At 34.9% G+C, this 19,812-nt stretch overlaps 1 protein-coding gene across 1 annotated transcript in view; it reads right to left on the reverse strand.

The window, feature by feature from the left end:
- BCAS3 (BCAS3 microtubule associated cell migration factor) overlaps nucleotides 1-19,812 on the reverse strand; it is a 619,018-nt gene that overhangs the window by 404,126 nt on the left and 195,080 nt on the right. Inside the window, exon 15 of the mRNA XM_058702849.1 lies at nucleotides 13,387-13,480. Within this exon, the coding sequence (XP_058558832.1) occupies nucleotides 13,387-13,480 (94 nt within the window). The remainder of the gene's footprint in view (nucleotides 1-13,386; nucleotides 13,481-19,812) is intronic.

A 19,812-nucleotide genomic window follows, 5' to 3' on the forward strand; every position in this document is an offset into this window, starting at 1 on the left:
GCATATATGACAGTATAACAGACTTCAATCAAGGTTCTAGTAGTGGAGATCAGAAACTATGTAACAGGGGCATCAGACTGGCTCAGTCAGTGGTTCCTGCAACTCTTGATCTTAGGGTTGTAAGTTCCAGCCCCATGTTAGGTGTAGATATTACTTAAAAAAAAATAAAATCTTTTTTTTTTAAAGAAAGAACTATAGAACAAAAAAGTGTTAGATGAAAAACAAAAATTTTCATCATTTAGCATTTTTATTTTGGGTATATTTGCAAATATATCAAATATTAGCAAATTACCAAGTGTCTCTGGAAATTAGTTTTCTTTACCTATCTGATCTATTTCAAAACATTACTCCTTAATTATGTTTGAGAAAGAGTATTTATAAGAACAACCGCTAACACATAACAAAGATTTCTGAGCAGGTAGGCATTTGTTGCACAACCTAACTCTATACATCTATATCTACACAGATTAGTGTAGTGGCCTCTTAGCCCATCAAAAAGATAGGATTTGAAAAAAGAGACCAAAACAATAACCATCAGAAACTTCCCTGAAACCATCAAAGCAACAAAAGGAAAACAAAAAGATGAGTTCATTTTAAATTAGAGAAGAATAATTTGACTATTTTTTAAATTTGTTTAATGTTTACTTATTTTTGAGAGACAGTGGGAGAGTGTGAGCAGGGGGAGGGGCAGAGACAGCAAGACACAGAAACTGAAGCAGGATCCAGGCTCTGAGCTGCCAGCACACAGTCCGACCCGGGGCTTGAACTCATGAACTGCAAGATCACGATTGGAGCCGAAGTCGGATGCTTAACCGACTGAGCCACCCACGTCCCACGAATTTTATTTTTTTCCATACTGTTGGTACCCTAAAGACTTTGTAACACCCATTATATTAATTCTGAATACTAACACAGCCTACTGTTTTTTACATTCTCCTATTCATCCTCCATTCCTGCACCCAGTCCTCATTCCCATCCCTTCCCACCATAGGTACCCACCCGACTGGATGTAATATATGTCCTTTGAAATATGTGTTTTCAAATATGTGTTTTTGAGACATATTTTCACTGTTTTCAAAGTACTGTTCAAAATAATGCATGGCAAGAGTATAAACAAATCTGAATGAGAACACTGAAACAAGCCTGAATCTGGGGGAGGGCCAGAGCATTCCAGAGGACAGGAAAGCAGAAGGGACAATAAATATTCAAGTACTTCACTGCTTAACAACCACTAAAGTTGTCCTGATAAGAAAAAGTTTAATTCACCCTTGGCCACTTTGCATGTATGTACTTGGCTACAGATATTCTTTACATTCCTCAAAATTTAATACTGTTATAGTTACATCTGTTATGGGTAGCTATAGTGTTACAAGTGTGTGTGTGTTTGTGTATGCATTTACCTCATTTTTCATAGTATGCCAATGTATGTATTCACATCTTTCATTAGTTCATTTAGTGTGAATTGGGCATCTCTGTTTAATTAACTAGAAATACTGTGGCAATGGTGGTGGGGAAAGAGAAGGGCTTTTCCTTACTAATGGATACCCAGGACCTGGGGCTACATTAGGACTTTCATGGGCCCTGGGCAATTTTGCCTTTATGGACCTCCTCTTCCATGAAAAAAAATATTTATAATTATATTTTACAATTACAGTTGCTGGTTTTAAAAATATATTAAAGTATTCCATTAGCTTAAAAGTTTATTACTATTATTATTTTTTTGCTTTTAAAAGGAATTAAACATTTTGGTGGGACCACAATACCAGCATGGGCCCGAAATTATGATGCCTACTGTACTTTATGATAAGTCAAACCTGAAAAGTTACCACTAACTCTCATATAAGGCCTGTGCCACAATGAACAGAGAGCAAAAAGAACAAATCCTTCAGGGACTAATCCATTATGTGAGTAAGATATGTCATTTTGGAAGATGACGACAGAGGAGAGTAATTACCAATCTATAATGGAAACATCCCCTTCTTATGGAAAAAAAAAGCAATAAACTCTTCAAGCTGCCTTTGAATTATTAGTGATATAGTATAAATGACTGGCAGTAATAAACCAGAAGCTGTTGGATGAGAGGAAAACTCAGAAGCCACATAATTCTGTAAATCTGTGAGGCATTATAGATGTTAGCAAAAATCAAGACAAGGTATTTTTCTGACCACTTACTGTGATCAATGGGGGAAACTCTGTGCAAAAGAAAAAAAAAATCCAACCTAAACTTTTTTAATGATTAACCCACGACCACCATCACCTTTCAATATACAACATTTAAGTAACCAGAATAATTTCAAGTCTGTTAAAGATGCAGTCAAGCATCCAAAGGGATACATGTTTAATCTACTTTACTACAGACCCAACATTAATTTTCCTCTTATTAATGGATGGAAAAGCAATTTCTCTGCCAAGGAAGGGCAATTATTTAAAATGTAGATGTGCTGTACTTCACAGCTCTCAGCTACTCAGCTGGCAGAAATAATGCCTCTGGAAAATAGATCAATTATTTACCAAATTAAAGACAACAGGTCTGTTTTAGAAATGTCAGGCTTACTGCAGAGAGTTGAGAATTTCCTCTTCTTTTTTTTAATGTTTATTTATTTTGAGAGAGAGAGCAAGCAGAGGAGGAGCAGAGAGAGAAGGAGAGAATCCCTAAGCAGGTCCATCTGTCAGTGCAGAGCCTGACATGGGCGGGCTTGAACTCATGTATTGGGAGATCATAACCTGAGCCAAAATCAAGAGTCAGGTGCTTAACCGACTAAGCCACCCAGGCACCCCAACAATTTCTTTTTTATGTTTCTAATTTCCAATTTGATTAATAAAAATGCTTATCTTCTTTTATGTCAAAGGTAATATACTTAATACCCCAATCTAGTTTACTTAGTTACACAAATATGATTTAATTTCCACAAGATATTTTTAATATATGTTACATATTTCAATCTTAAGGATGTGTGATAAGTTTCTTCATTTTATACAATTTGGCATCAGGGATCACTCCTACAATTCATAGGGAAAAAGACAATTCTCATTCAAACTACAAATTAGAAATAACTGAGTTTTATTCAACAAATGAGTAATTACATTGAATTAGTGCCTTATCTCTGCCCTGCCATGGTTTTTTTCATAATAATAATTATAGAAAAAAATAATAAGTGTAATTATTCAGTGTTTACTTATTAATTATGTGAAAATTACCAGGCTAATTAATAAATACCTGGGTATGAAGTAAAAGCTTATCTACAGCAGAAAACATGTTGAAAGAATACTCTTGATGGGTATAAAATTTAAACTAGGATGAGGGAAGTTAATAATAATGAAAACAGCAACAGCTAAATTTTTGGAGGTGACCCTATGTTTTGGGTATTGTTTTGGATACCATTATCACCCTCTCATTTCATTGATGAGAAAACTGAAGTACTAGGGAGGATCCAAGCGTATTAAGTTACTTGCCCAATTAAGCAGCAAGGTGGGGGCGGGGAGAACATGATATTTTGTTTAGGGTCATGTAGGTCTTCACAAAATAATACATAAAAAATGGGACTCGAAAGATACATAAGAGTTGCCCAGGCAAAAGAGGATTTCAGGTAGAGGAAAAGTGATGTAAAATGTTTAAGGAGCTGAAAAATAGTATGGCTAAATGTTGGAAGGAAAGGTAGAAGAACAGGTTAAAGCAGTAAAGTTGTGCCAGGCTATATACTTTTGGACAACACAAACAAGATGAAGAGATCATTAACATTTAACATTTCTTATAAAATATTTATCTTTTTATTTTTTTTTTTAATTTTTTTTTAACGTTTATTTATTTTTGAGACAGAGAGAGACACAGCATGAACGGGGGAGGAGCAGAGAAACAGGGAGACACAGAATCCAAAGCAGGCTCCAGGCTCTGAGCCATCAGCCCAGAGCCCGACACGGGGCTCAAACTCACGGACCGCGAGATCATGACCTGAGCTGAAGTCGGACGCTTAACCGACTGAGCCACCCAGGCTCCCCTAAAATATTTATCTTAAAATGAAACTAAACACATGGAAAAAGTATGATACAATAATCACAAACAGAATAACCCAGAATTGGGCTATGACCAAATAAGAGTCTTTTAAAAACTAAGAGTAACCAAATGATTCTATATATGTACTATTATGAATTAAATATCTGTGCAGCCCTCACATTCATATATTGAAACTCTAAAAACCCAGGCTATATTTGAAGATGGGGTCTCTAAGGAAGTAATTAAGTTTCAATTAGGTCATTGGCTGAGACCCTGATCTGGTATGATTAGTGTCCTTATAAGAAGAGACACCACAAACCCTTGTACACTATTGGAGGGAAAGGTAAATTGGTGTAACAGCTATGAAAAACAATATGGAAGTTCCTAAAAAAAATTAATATTAAAACAACCATATGATCTAGTAATTCCACTACTGGGTATTTACCCAAAGAAAACAAAAATACTAATTCAAAAAGATATATGCACCCCTATGTTCACTGTAGCATTATTTATAATAGCCAAGATATGGAAGCCACGCAAATGTCCACTGATAGATGAATGGATAAAGATGTTATATATATTTACATATAAAATAAGGAATATTATTCAGCCATAAAAGAGAATGAGATTTTGCCATTTGCAATAACATGGATGGACCTAGAAGGTATTATGCTAAGTGAAATAAGACAGAGAAGGATAAAAGCATATGATCTCACTTAAATGTAGAATCTACAAAGTAAAACAAATGAACAAATAAACAAAAACAAACAAAAAAAACCCAGACTCTTAAATATAGAGAACAAACTGACGGTTGCCAGAGGGAAGGTAAGGGGGATGGGCAAATGGATAAAAGTTAAGAGGTACAAACTTCTAGTTATAAAATAAATAAGTCAGGGAGATGAAAAGTACAGCTTAGGGAATATAGCCAATATTATTGTAATAACATTGTGTGGTGAGAGATAGGGACTGCATTTATTATAGTGAGCACCAAGTAATGTATAGAATTGTCAAATCAAGATGTTATACACCTGCAACTAATATAACATTGTATGTTGATGATACTTCAATTTAAAAGATACACACACACACACACACACACACACACACACAACACAGAACTAGCTCTTTTTCTCTGTCTCCACTTCCTTGCACCAAAGAAAGGACACGTGAAGACACATTGAGAAGGTGACTGTTTGTTAGTCAGGAAGAAAGACCTCACTAGAAACCAAATCAGCTGGAAGTTTCATCTCAGACTTCTAGCATTCATAACTGTGAGAAAAAAAAGGTTTTGTTGTTTAAGCTACTACATCTATGGGATTTGGTTACAGCAGCCCAAGCTAATATATGTACACAGGTTACTGCCTAAATTTAGGGTCCCTGAGAACATTTTACCCACTCATATGACCAGCAAAGAGGATTTTGGGTTGAATTTGTAAAATCAAAAGAGACTGCTGTTTTAACCCTATAACAAAAACAAAACCAATAAACAAAACAGAAAAACCCCAGAGTTTTAAAAAATCTATCTCAAAGTTCAATACAAAAAAACATAAATAAAAATAGTAGCTCTTACATCAGGCAGAACAATAGCCGGAGGAAGAGGAACCCACAATATGTGAAGGCAAGGAGAACACAGCAACCTTTTCGAAAATTTTCAGTGAGCTGACGCTACAGATTAGAATGCTGCCCCCCAAAAATTCAACTCTGTACCCAACTAATCAAGAGGATCAAGAGTAACAATACTAAAAGCTGTGAACAAAGTAAGAGTGTTAACCGCTGCTGAAAAATTAATGAGTAACTGTCAAAAACTATCTAGTTGAAACATGCCTGAAAATTATGGGCAAAATACAGATATTCCCATACAGAAAACAGCTAAAAAGTCATCTTCATCAGAGAATCCAGAAATAGCCAACAGAAGTATGTTACTTTAATGAAAAAGTACAAAAGAAACTCATCAGAGAAAGAATGGAATTTTGAAAAAATAATAAAGTATCAACTGGATATCCATAAGCCAAAAATAATAACCATGACCTAATCTGATACATTATACAAAAAATAACAATGAATTTGGATCATAAATTTAAATATAAAATGTAGGGGTGCCTGGGTGGCTCAGTCAGTTGAACATCCGACTTCAGCTCAGGTCATAATCTCTTGGTTTGTGAGCTCGAGCTCTGCATCAGGCTCTCTGCTGTCAGCACGGAGCCCACTTCAGATCCTCTGTCTCCCTCTCTCTCTGCTCCTCCTTTTCTCTCTCTCTCAAAAATAAAATAAACATTAAAAGAATAATAAAAACAAAAAAAAATAATAAAAATAAATTTAAATATAAAATGTAAAACTAGAAAACTATCAGAAAATCACATAGGAGAAAAATCTTCAGGCCCCAGACTGGTGCACATTTCTTAGGCAGGAACACAAAAACACAACTGATATATTTTTTATTGGATTTGACAAAAAGTAAACAATTTTGCTCTGCAAAAGACTCTGTTAAAAAGATAAAAATACAAACTTCTGACTGGGAAAAAAGATTTCCAAATGACCTCTCTTACAGAGGTCCCCATCTAGTATTTATAAAATTAAAAAGTGGCAGTAATACCAAATGCCAGCACGGATGCAGAGAAAGGATGTTAAAAGGATTAAAGGAAAGTATGAGAACAATGTCTCACCAAGCAAAGGATATCAATAAAGAGATAATATTATAAAAAAAGGAAACAAATAGAAATTCCAGAGTTCAAAAGTACAATAACTAAAATAAAAAATTCAATAGAGGGGCTTAAATCGTGGTTTTGAACCTGGCAGAAGAAATCAACTGAGATTATGGAGTTTGGGGAAAAAAAGAAGAAGAAAAATGAATAGAGCCCCAGAGACCTATTAGACACCACCAAGATTAATCTGTGAGTAGCAGGAGTCCTAGAAGGAGAAAAGAGGGGAAAAAAGGTAGAAAGGATGTTTAAAGAAATAATAACATCCCAAACATGATGAAAAACATTTAGGCAATGGAACTATCCTGTATTATACTATAAAGGTAGATATATGTCAATATTAATTTGTCAAAACACAGAGAATATGTGAACACCAAGAGTGAACCCTCGTGTAAACTACAGACTTTGGTTGATAATGATTGGGTCAATATATGTTCATCAACTGTAACAAATCTACCACTGTGGTGTGGAATGTCAATAGTGTAGGAGGTTTGGAGTGGGGGCCGGATTATAAGAGAGTTTTCTGTACTTTCCAATTGTGCTGTGAACCTGAAACTGCCCCCCAAAACTGGAGTTTATTAATTTAAAAAAAAGCTCCTGAGAAAATGTTACTCATTGTGTATCTAAATCACTGAAACCAACAAATTTACACCACCCATATTGAACCTACCCAGATCTAAGCACCGGAGGCCTCTCTGGCACTTCAAACCATATCATAAATGTTGCCATTAAAATATTTGTTCTAATTCAGGACTCAGAGTCACAGCTAATAAACAAGAATGGGAAGGGTAAATTGAAAAACAAACTGAATGCAGCTGCTGAACTAAAAGTTTCACAACGCTATTTAATGGCATCCCTTAATTTCTTTGCTGAATAGGTCCCATACAAAACCGAACTGCATACCACCCAAACAACCTACATTTTCTCCTTAATTCACTTCAGACTGTTATTTCATCATGTACATTTTACATTGTTTTTAAAATTTCTCAGAAGGTGGACAACAGGTCTGGTTTTCTCCTTGAATCCTGATGTATGTCTAGGACATCTTAATAATTCTGTCATCGGAAAATATGCCTCTCTAAAAAAAAAAAGACTAAGAAATTTATTTATATTGTTAAGCATAACAGGGATATGTTCAGGTAAAGTGGTTACAGAATGATCAGGTTTAAAAACAAAAACACACAATAAACATTGCTATGTTTTGTTCTGCTTATTTTTTAATGAACTTCCCTAAACTTGTAAAAAGTATTCTAACAAGCACTACTGTTATTATTGGCCACACTACATACCCCATGAAAAAGCCTTTAACTAAATAAGAGAATTATTGGAGGAGCAAAACAGTTAAAACTTATTGATATAAATAAATTTAGAAATATGTATGGATACATGTTAAAGAAAAACTGGAAGGTGTTACTAGAGGATCTACAAGTTGTATTTTGAAAAGATCAACTTAAGTAAAAAATTATAAGTACTGTTTTAATGCCCATTTAAATTACACACCTTTCTAAAAAATACCAATTAATAAAAGTTCAGAAACTAATAAAACTTTTTCAACCAGCGAGCAGAAAATATATCATTTTATAACATAGGAGGATTTAAAGATCAATAGAAAATACATCATTTGCTCTCCCAAAAATATTTTTTTAAACTATAACGTAAATAACTACAGGGGAAAAATAACAATTACTAAGGAATCCGTGCATTTACAAAGGGCAATGCAGCCTCTTGCTTCAAACATTTCATATGCATTCTCAATTTGAGAAGGTTAGGATAAAACAAGCAATATAATACAGAAACTAGACAAGTAAAATAAAATGTCACATAGGAGCTGGGTAATAGTTAGCAGCCACAGCTAAACCCAATATCATTCTATAAGTAAAAATTCAGATAGTGACCAGCTTAAAAAAAAAAAAGTCAAGGCTTTCAAATCACTGAGAATTGAATCTTTTATAGATACACTTGCTTATACTCAAGCAATAACAGTCATACTCTGAATAGCAAAGACACTCAGAGCTGAACAGTAAATAACTAAGATGAATTGCAAGCAGTTGCATGAAATCTCCACTATCTTCTATGAAAGATTTTGCAAACCAATTTTGTCAGTGGTTGCTGAGTTATGAATCCTCCATTTAATTCAAATATTTAAACATGTACAAAGCATTTATAAAATGCTGCAGAAATGATGACACACTGAAAAATGTATCTGCCACATAATAAACGGATGAGTCCACTGTATAGACCCTGCTTCACAATCTATGCCAAATATGCCATATTTTTCTTGCCTCATTCATTCAACTAATATTTATTTATATACCAGACAGAAAATCATTATTTCCTAACTAATCATCTTTTAAGTTCCAATTTAGAATTGACTTCTTTTGAAGAACTTTCCCCAATAGTCGAAACCAAGTAAATATTCATCTCCTAGCATTCTGTCCTTACTCCACAAAGGATTTTCCTTCCTTGCTTTAAGTCCCTATCACACCAGTAGATGCCATGAGTAAGGAATGTCCCTTGTTAACTTAATCACAAAGACTGAGCCAGGCAATGTGAATGGAGTCTCTAGGGAGCATAAACCTTTTTGATTAACAGGATCCTAAACATTCTAGTGCCATGAACCTTTTAAGCAATATGGTAAAGCCTAGGAACATCTTTCTCAGAATAATATATTTTTAAGACAAAGTAAATACGTAAGATTTTAAAAATTGACATACAGTGTATGTCTTTTTTTTTTAGTTTTTTTTTGTTATATATTAAAATACAGTATCTACTATAATTTTGAACCATAAGCAATACTGGGAGAATTATGTAAATAAGATAGAAATGATGTGAAAACATCTGTTATTTTTATTTGTTCATAAACTCAGGAGTACAGCTAATATTTCACTATTTTATTTTACATTTTCATAAGTGAAGGAAATTTTCATCAGAGATTAGAGAAAATAAAGATGTAATTTTTTTCCTAAGTTCACATACTCTCTGAATTCTATCCATAAACCTTCCAGATCTTAGACTGAGGTTAAGAAGCTTCATTTGAGATTCAAGAAAAAAATGAAAGAGATCCTAAAACTCATAAAATAGTTCTCATATAAAGATCTTCCCTCCAAGAAATTACAACATCCAATGTGAAACTGAATTAAGAATACAACAGAAGAACATCAATTTGTATATTTTAAAATGTTACATACACACCAAAGGAATGATCTAGACAAGAAATAATTGATAACTCAGACTTCATTAAAATTAAATAATTCTGATTTTCAAAAATACTTTCAAGAGAATAAGAAGACAAGCCATAGACTTGGAAAAAATATTTACAAAACACCTAATACAAGACTGCTATCCAAAATATACAAAGAACTCTTAAAAGTCAACAATTTAAAAATGAACAACCCAATCAAAAAATGGAAAAAAGATCTGAACAAGCACCTCATCAAAGAAGATACACAAATGGCAAATAAACTATGGTATGTCCACACAATGGAATGTTATTCAGCACTAAAAAGAAATGAGTAATCAAGGCATGAAAAGACATGGAGGGGGCGCCTGGGTGGCGCAGTCGGTTAAGCGTCCGACTTCAGCCAGGTCACGATCTCGCGGTCCGTGAGTTCGAGCCCCGCGTCAGGCTCTGGGCTGATGGCTCGGAGCCTGGAGCCTGTTTCCGATTCTGTGTCTCCCTCTCTCTCTGCCCCTCCCCCGTTCATGCTCTGTCTCTCTCTGTCCCAAAAATAAATAAAAAACGTTGAAAAAAAAAAAAAAAAAAAGAAAAGACATGGAGGAGCTTTAAATGCTTATTAGTAATTGAAGGAAGTCAATCTGAAATGACTATATACAGTAAGATTCCAACTACGTGACATTCTGGAAAATAAAACAAACTATGGAAACAGTAAAAAAGATCACTGGTTGCCAGGGGTTGAGGAAGGTAGGGATGAACTGGTAGAGCAAAGGGGATTTCTAGGGCAGCGAACCTACTTACTCTGTATAATGGTGGATATATGTTATTACATATTTGCCAAAATTGACAGAATGTACAACACCAAGAGTGAACCCTAATAATGTAAACTGGAACTCAGAGGTTAGGTAGGAAGACAAGTATTTAAATAAATGATTACTTCAAGATAAATTATATCATAGCGTTATACAAATAGTGCTCTAGGAACACAAAAAAGAAGGTATAAATATAAAAATTTTTAATCTTACCATAAAAACACAAACTTGAGAGTTCAAATAAAATCAAATGAAAAATGTATGTCAAAATTATGAAATCATAGTAAACTGTGGTTTTCTAGAATTAATTGCTAGACAATGATACAGATAACTATAATATTCTTTAAGGTAAGTGGTATGTTCTTGTTACAATGGAAAGCCACAGGATGGAAAAAGTACAGCTTCCAACGTCTAAAGCATTCTGACTATGGAGATATGAAATATACATTAATACAAAGGAGATTTGACATAACAGATGGACCATCAAAATGAGTCATACTGGTTACTCCAAGTAAAGTGCTGTAAGTGACATAACTTCCAGATTGTTTCTTCAAATTTAACTTAATTCCCATAACATTCAAAGCATTTCCATAAATCTTTGTCTTTATTAATTAAATCAATCCTACTGATCAACAACCGCTACAAAAATCTTCCTCTCTATCAGAAATGACTAATTAAGATATTAGAAGGAAGATAATTCAAAATGCTCTATATTATCCTCTTACCATCATTCTTTATTTGAAAAGATGAAAAGGGAAAAAAAGATGGGTCTTTCCATCAATTTTAACTGATAGGATAATTTCTGCAGAATAAGATAAAAATGACAATCTCTTCAGATCCATCAACCAAAGGGATAAGATCTAAAACAACTGTAAGTTTATGAAGACTATTTCAGCTCCCAAAGCAAAAGAGCAATTTTATCTTTTACTTAAAAACAAAGTATTTTAAAAATGACTACACTGGAATGGAATTACACCACTGTAAGTATTAAACCAACTCCTAACAATGAAAATTGGTAAGTAAAGGGAAAGAATTAAGTATTTATCCTGCCTTTCACATACAAGAGAACTATGGTGCATTCCTGGTTGATGAGAGAAAACTTTTTTTTATAGAACAGTAGTTAATCTTGCAGAAAACATGGTATTATTAGAAAAACCACCATTCTCCAGGCTTCAACATAATACAACTATTAAGTAAAAAGTTGTTTCAGAAATGAAGCCAAGTGACTTCAGCCAGTTGAGTGTCTGACCCTTGATTTCAGCTCAGGTCATGATCCCAGGGTCATGGGATCGAGCCCCTCGTTGGGCTCTATGCTGAGCATGGAGTCTGCTTGAGATTCTCTCTCTCTCTCTCTCTCTCTCTCTCTCTCTCTCTCTCTCTGTCCCTCTCCCCCACTCACGTTCTCTTGCCCTCTCTAAAATAAAAAATAAATAGATAAAAAGAAATGAAGCCAAAATAATGCTCTGCAGATTACTTGCTAATCTCCATAAGAAAAACCTATCTCCAATATGTAGATATTTTGAGGGTCTACTAACATAGCCATGTGATCAACATAGTATCATATTATATATTTTGCAGGATACACTTTTGAGATAATTGGAAACTTTAAATTATGGCTTGGATATTAGATAACATAATGTGTTAACTTTCAAAACTACAATATAATATCTGGCTATATGGGAAAAGGTCATTATTCTTAGGAAATCATGATTAATTTGTAGTGGGTAAGTTGTCATTACATGTGTAACTTACATTCAAATGATTCAACAAAATACATATATTTATGTACATCTATTATACATACATGGGTATACAAGTACATATACGTAAGTATACACATACCTATACATATGTATATTTATTTATTATGCACAGAAATGTGAACACCTATTTAATCAAGGTAGTGATACATGGGTCATTACTATACTATCTTTTAAATCTATTTTTATGTCTGAAACTTTATATAACAAAAAGTTTGAAGAAAAAAATGAAAAGTAGTAGGACGTTCCACATTACTATAACATCTCTCCTAATCAAATGCTTTAAGAATAAATAGAAAAACAAAACCACTACCAAAACACAGGGAAAAATACAAGCAAATACTTTATAATACGCTTGTATGTGAAAGTGAAAAAGAAATTTTAAATTACAAAGAAAGTGCCACTTACATTCATTAATATGTAGTCCAGAATACTGAAGTTCCTGGCTTAATTATAATACAGAAATTAATGCAACTCAATAGCACAGTTTACCTACCGCTGATATTCAATTACCTCTTTACTGACAGCAAAACTAATGCTTGGTGGGTTTCTAAATTTTTATTTATTTTTTTAAATGTTTATTTATTTTTGAGAGACAGAGTGTGAGCAGGGAAGGGAAAGAGAGAGAGGGAGACGCAGAACTCAAAGAGGGCTCCAGGCTCTGAGCTGTCAGCACAGAGCCTGATGCAGGTCTCAAACTCATGAACTGCAAGATCATGACCTGGGCCAAATTTGGATGTTTAACTGACTGAGCCACCTAGGCCCCCCCCCCTAAATTTTTATTTTAAATTCACTCACTCAAGAACCACTTACTGAAGTCTACTTACTTTTCTGATACACATTGACACATTATGAAAAGTCAGATTCCATATTTCATATTTTCCATTTCAAAAAAAAAAAAAAAACTTGTTGAAATCCCATGACATAAATGGAAAGAAAAAGGACATACCACTTGTATTAAATGCCATACAGCACACTGGTTTCTCATGAGCAGGAAAGTGGGCCACGATACCATCACTGTCAGAATCCTCGCTCACAAGCACCTTCACAGAAAGAAAGAAGGAAAATGGAAATTAAACTTGACTCACCAATTACTGAGCGTGAAGATATACACAGCTACACTACAATATCCCTGACCAAAAGTATGCATGATTGCTTCCACTATACTGGAAGATTATTGTCACTGTAAGGTGAGAATGCCACTTTAGGAATGAGGAAAAGATACAATATACTCCAGAAGATCAATCATATAAACTCTAAAAACAGTTGATGGGCTTTACTGTAGATGACAGAGACAAAAATTTCTTGAAGTAGAGGTTCAGAAAAAAACAAAAAGCATAAAATCAGCTTTGTAGAGCTTCATCCAAAGACAGGAACATACAATTCTCATTTTGTTATGACCTACTGGAAAATGTTTGCTTACAACTAGATCATTACTGGATCATGATATTCAGACATAAATAATTTAATTTGAAGTAAATCAGGAACTAATCCTAAACGGGCAATGTTAATTTTTCTTTTAGTATGAAAAACTTTACAAAGGTATACTTTACATACCATAAAAGTCACCTATTTCATGTTTACAATTCAATGATTTTATATAGTACTGTAACCATTACAGCAATCCATTATATAGAAATGTCTGCTTTGTCATCCTTTACTATCCTAATGCTTTAATTTTCTTGCCTATTGCTGACTCAAACCTACAATTCAGTAAAGCTACTGATATATCAAATTTTTTGTGCATAGATCTTTATTACCATCTTAACAATTTTTAAGTGTTCGGTTCATTAAGTATACTCACATTGTTGTGTAACAAATTTCTAGGACTTTTCCATTTCGCAACACTGAAACTCTACCCACTAAACTCTGATTCTTCTTCTTCCCTCCCCCCAGCCATTGATAACCACTTTTCCACTTTCTGTTTTTATGATTTTGACTATTTTAGAGAGTCAAAATAACTGGAAGAATATAGTTTTTACACTTTTGTGATGGCTTTACTTCCCTTACCAAAATGTCCTCAAGGTTTGTCAATGTTGTAATATGTCACAATATTTCCTTCTATTTCAAGGCTGCATAATATTATAGTATGTATATACCAGATTTTTCTTTATCCATTCACCTAGTGATAGATATATGGATTGCTTCCATATCCTCGCTACTGTGAATATGCTGCAATGAACGAGGGTGTGTAAATAGTGCTTCCAGATCCTGCTTTGAATTCTTATGCATACAAACCTAGAAATCAGATTGCTGATCATATGATAACTTCATTTTTAACTTTTTGAGGATCAATTTTTTTTTATCTTTTCAAAGAACCAATTTTGGATTTTCCCCAATATTTCACTATTTACTATTTTGTTGACTTATGTTCATATATTTAGTATTTACTTCATTTGTTGTTTGGTTATAATTTGCTCTTGTTTTTCAGATTAGAAAATGGGGAAAGTGAAGATTATTAGTTTCAGACTGTTTTTCCTTCCTACTATAAGCATTTAAAGCTATAAATTTCCCTCTCTGTAAAAGAATAGCTGCACTTCATAAATTCTGATATGCTCACTTTTTATTTTTATTCCATTCCAAATATTTTCTAATATCCTTGGGATTCCTTCTCCCACCCATGAGCTATTGATAGGTGTGTTTTATTTCCAAATATTTGGAGATTTCCATAATTCATTGTTATTTTTTAAGTTTATTTATTTATTTTAAATATGAAATTTATTGTCAAATTGGTTTCTATACAATACGCAGCACTCATCCCAACAGGTGCCCTCCTCAATACCCATCACCCACCCTCCCTCCCTCCCACCCCCCATCAACCCCCAGTTTGTTCTCAGGTTTTAAGAGTCTCTTATGCTTTGGCTCTCTTCCACTTTAACCTTTTTTTTTTCCTTCCCCTCCCCCATGGGTTTCTGTTAAGTTTCTCAGGATCCACATAAGAGTGAAACCATATGGTATCTGTCTTTCTCTGTATGGCTTATTTCACTTAGCATAACACTCTCCAGTTGCATCCATGTTGCTACAAAGGGCCATATTTCATTCTTTCTCATTGCCACATAGTATTCCATTGTATATATAAACCACAATTTCTTTATCCATTTGTCAGTTGATGGACATTTAGGCTCTTTCCATAATTTGGCTATTGTTGAGAGTGCTGCCATAAACATTGGGGTACAAGTGCCCCTATGCATCAGCACTCCTATATCCCTTGGGTAAATTCCTAGCAGTGCTATTGCGGGGCCATAGGGTAGATCTATTTTTAATTCTTTGAGGAACCTCCACACTATTTTCCAGAGCGGCTGCACCAGTTTGCATTCCCACCAACAGTGCAAGAAGGTTCCCGTTTCTCCACAACCTCGCCAGCATCTATAATCTCCTGATTTGTTCATTTTAGCCACTCTGACTGGCGTGAGGTGATATCTGAGTGTGGTTTTGACTTGTATTTCCCTGATGAGGAGCAACGTTGAGCATGTTTTCATGTGCCTTGTGGCCATCTGGATGTCTTCCTTAGAGAAGTGTCTATTCATGTTTTCTGCCCATTTCTCCACTGGATTATTTGTTTTTTGGGTGTGGAGTTTGGTGAGCTCTTTATAGATTTTGGATACTAGCCCTTTGTCCGATGTCTGTACATTGATTTTGTACCTTGCAACTTTGCTTAATTCATGTATCAGTTCTAGCAGACTTTTGGTGGAGTCTCTCGGGTTTTCCATGTATAGTATGATGTCATCTGCAAAAAGTGAAAGCTTGACTTCATATTTGCCAATTTTGATGCCTTTGATTTCCTTTTGTTGTCTGATTGCTGATGCTAGCACTTCCAACACTGTGTTAAACAACGGCGGTGAGAGTGGACATCCCTGTCGTGTTCCTGATCTCAGGGGGAAAGCTCTCAGTTTTTCCCCATTGAGGATGATGTTAGCTGTGGGCTTTTCATAAATGGCTTTTATGATGTTTAAGTATGCTCCTTTTATCCCGACTTTATCAAGGGTTTTTATTAAGAAAGTATGTCATCAGCACTAACCCAGCCCTACAGGAGATCCTAAGGGGGATTCTGTGAGTGAAATGTTGCAAGGACCACAAAGTACCAGACATCACTACCAGCATGAAATCTACAGACATCACAGTGGCTCTAAACACATATCTTTCCATAATAACACCAAATGTAAATGGACTAAATGCGCCAACCAAAAGACATAGGGTATCAGAATGGATAAAAAAACAAGACCCATCTATTTGCTGTTAAAAGAGACTCATTTTAGATCTGAGGACATCTTCAGATTGAAAGTGAGGGGATGGAGAACTATCTATCATGTTACTGAAGTCAAAAGAAAGCTGGAGTAGCCACACTTATATCAGACAAACTAGACTCTAAATTAAAGGCTGTAACAAGAGATGAAGAAGGGAATTATACAATAACTACAGGGTCTATCCATCAGGAAGAGCTAACAATTATAAACGCCTATGTGCCAAATACGGGAGCCCCCAAATATATAAAAAAATTAATCACAAACATAAGTACCCTTATTGATAAGAATGTGGTAATTGCAGGGGACTTTAATACTCCACTTACAACAATGGGTAGATCAGATCATCTAGACACAGGATCAATAAAGAAACAAGGGCCCTGAATGATACATTGGATCAGATGAACTTGACAGATATATTCAGAACTCTGCATCCCAAAGCAACAGAATATACTTTCTTCTTGAATGCATATGGAACATTCTCCAAGATAGATCACATACTGGGTCACAAAATAGCCCTTCATAAGTATAAAAGAATTGATATCATACCATGCACACTTTCAGACCACAATGCTATGAAACTTGAAATCAACCACAGGAAAAAGTCTGGAAAACCTCCAAAAGCATGGAGGTTAAAGAACACCCTACTAAAGAATGAATGGGTCAACCAGACAATTAGAGAAGAAATTTTAAAATATATGGAAACAAAGGAAGATGAACATACAACAATCCAAACGCTTTGGGATGCAGCGAAGGCAGTCCTGAGAGGAAAATACATTGCAATCCAGGCCCATCTCAAGAAACGAGAAAAATCCCAAATACAAAATCTAACGGCACACCTAAAGGAAACAGAAGCAGAACAGCAAAGACACCCCAAACCCAGCAGAAGAAGAGAAATAATAAAGATCAGAGCAGAAATAAACAATATAGAATCTAAAAAAAACTATAGAGCAGATCAATGAAACCAAGAGTTGGTTTTTTGAAAAAATAAACAAAATTGATAAAACTCTAGCCAGGCTTCTCAAAAAGAAAAGGGAGATGACCCAAATAGATAAAATCATGAATGAAAATGGAATTATTACAACCAATCCCTCAGAGATACAAGCAATTATCAGGGAATATTATGAAAAATTATATATCAACAAACTGGACAACCTAGAAGAAATGGACAAATTCCTAAGCACCCACACACTTCCAAACCTCAAACAGGAAGAAAGAGAAAACTTGAACAGACCCATAACCAGTAAAGAAATTGAATCAGTTATCAAAAATCTCCGAACAGGGGCGCCTGGGTGGCTCAGTCGGTTAAGCGTCTGACTTCGGCTCAGGTCATGATCTCACGGTCTGTGAGTTCGAGCCCCACGTCAGGCTCTGTGCTGACAGCTCAGAGCTTGGAGCCTGTTTCAGATTCTGTGTCTCCCTCTCTCTCTGCCCCTCCCCTGTTCACGCTCTGTCTCTCTCTGTCTCAAAAATAAATAAACGTTAAAAAAAAAATTTTTTTTTTTTAAATCTCCAAACAAATAAGAGTCCAGGGCCAGATGGCTTCCCTGGGGAATTCTACCAGACATTTAAAGCAGAGATAATACCTATCCTTCTCAAGCTGTTCCAAAAAATAGAAAGGGAAGGAAAACTTCCAGACTCATTCTATGAAGCCACATTACTTTGATTCCTAAACCAGACAGAGACCCAGCAAAAAAAGAGAACTACAGGCCAATATCCCTGATGAATATGGATGCAAAAATTCTCAATAAGATACTAGCAAATAGAATTCAGCAGCATATAAAAAGAATTATTCTCCATGATCAAGTGGGGTTCATTCCTGGGATGCAGGGCTGGTTCAACCTTCACAAATCAATCAATGTGATACATCACATTAGTAAAAGAAAAGAGGATCCTGTCAATCGATGCAGAAAAAGCATTTGACAAAATTAAGTTTATTTATTTTTGAGGGGGAGAGAGCACAGTAGGTAAGCGCAGGAGGGGCAGAGAGAGAGGGAGAGAGAGAGTCCCCATTAGCCAGCACAGAGTCCGATGTGTGGGGCTTGATCTCACCTACCATGAGATTATGACCTGAGCTGAAATCAAGAGCTGGACACTCAACTGATGGAGCCACTGGGGCGTCCCATTCTGTTATTGATTTCCATGGTTCTCAGGAAACATACTTCTCATAATTTTAATACTTTTAAAGCTATTTATATATTTTTTTGCCCAACCATAAGGTCTATCTTGGAAAACATTCCAGATGTTCTTGAAAATAATGCAAATTCTAGTCATTTAAGTGTCTAACTTTTGATTTTGGCTGGGGTCGCCCGGTTCGTGGGTTCGAGCCCCATGTCAGGGCTCTGACAGCGCAGAGCCTGCTTGGTCAGTTAAGTCTCTCTCTCTCTCTCTCTCTCTCTCTCTCTCGCTCTTTTGCTTTCTTGCTCTCTCAAAATAAATAAACTTTTAAAAACATTTAAAGAAAAAGAATGCAAATTCTACGGGTTTGGAGGTGTTACACCGTGCTGGTTGGTAGTGTTCTAAATCCTCACAAATTTTGTCTAGTTTTCCTATCAATTATTGAGAGCACAGTATTTAAATCTCATGCTGTAAATGTTAGTTAGCTATAATTTCTCCTTTCAATCTGTCAGATTTGCCTAATGTTTGTTGGGAAATGCTGTAGCTGTTTACACATTAATAGTTGCTTTATCTACCTATTACATCGACCCTCTTATTATTATGAAATATCTTTTTCTCTGGCAATATTTCCTGACAAAGTATTTCTGTCTGATATTAATATAGCCATTCCAGTCCTATTATGGTTACTGTTTATGTGGTACGTTTCCTCAATCCTTTTACTTCAGCCAATTATGTCTTTGAATCTGAATGATTCTGGTCTGATAATCAATGTCTTTTAACTTGAGTCCATTTATAGTTAATATAATTATGCACATAATTGGATTTAGGTTTGCCATTTTGCTATTTACTTTGTCTCAGGTGTTGTGCCTCTGATCCTCTTCTTTTGTGTTATTTTTAATATTACTATTTTAATTCCTCTGTTAATTTTGGGAGGTTAATTTCTTAGTGGATGCTGTATAGGTAACAAGGTGCTATACAGATTACAAGATTGTCAGTTAATTGCAAAAATTATAGCT

This window comes from Neofelis nebulosa, chromosome 16, assembly GCF_028018385.1.
Source record: "Neofelis nebulosa isolate mNeoNeb1 chromosome 16, mNeoNeb1.pri, whole genome shotgun sequence".
In the NCBI taxonomy this organism is placed as follows: Eukaryota; Metazoa; Chordata; class Mammalia; order Carnivora; family Felidae; genus Neofelis; species Neofelis nebulosa.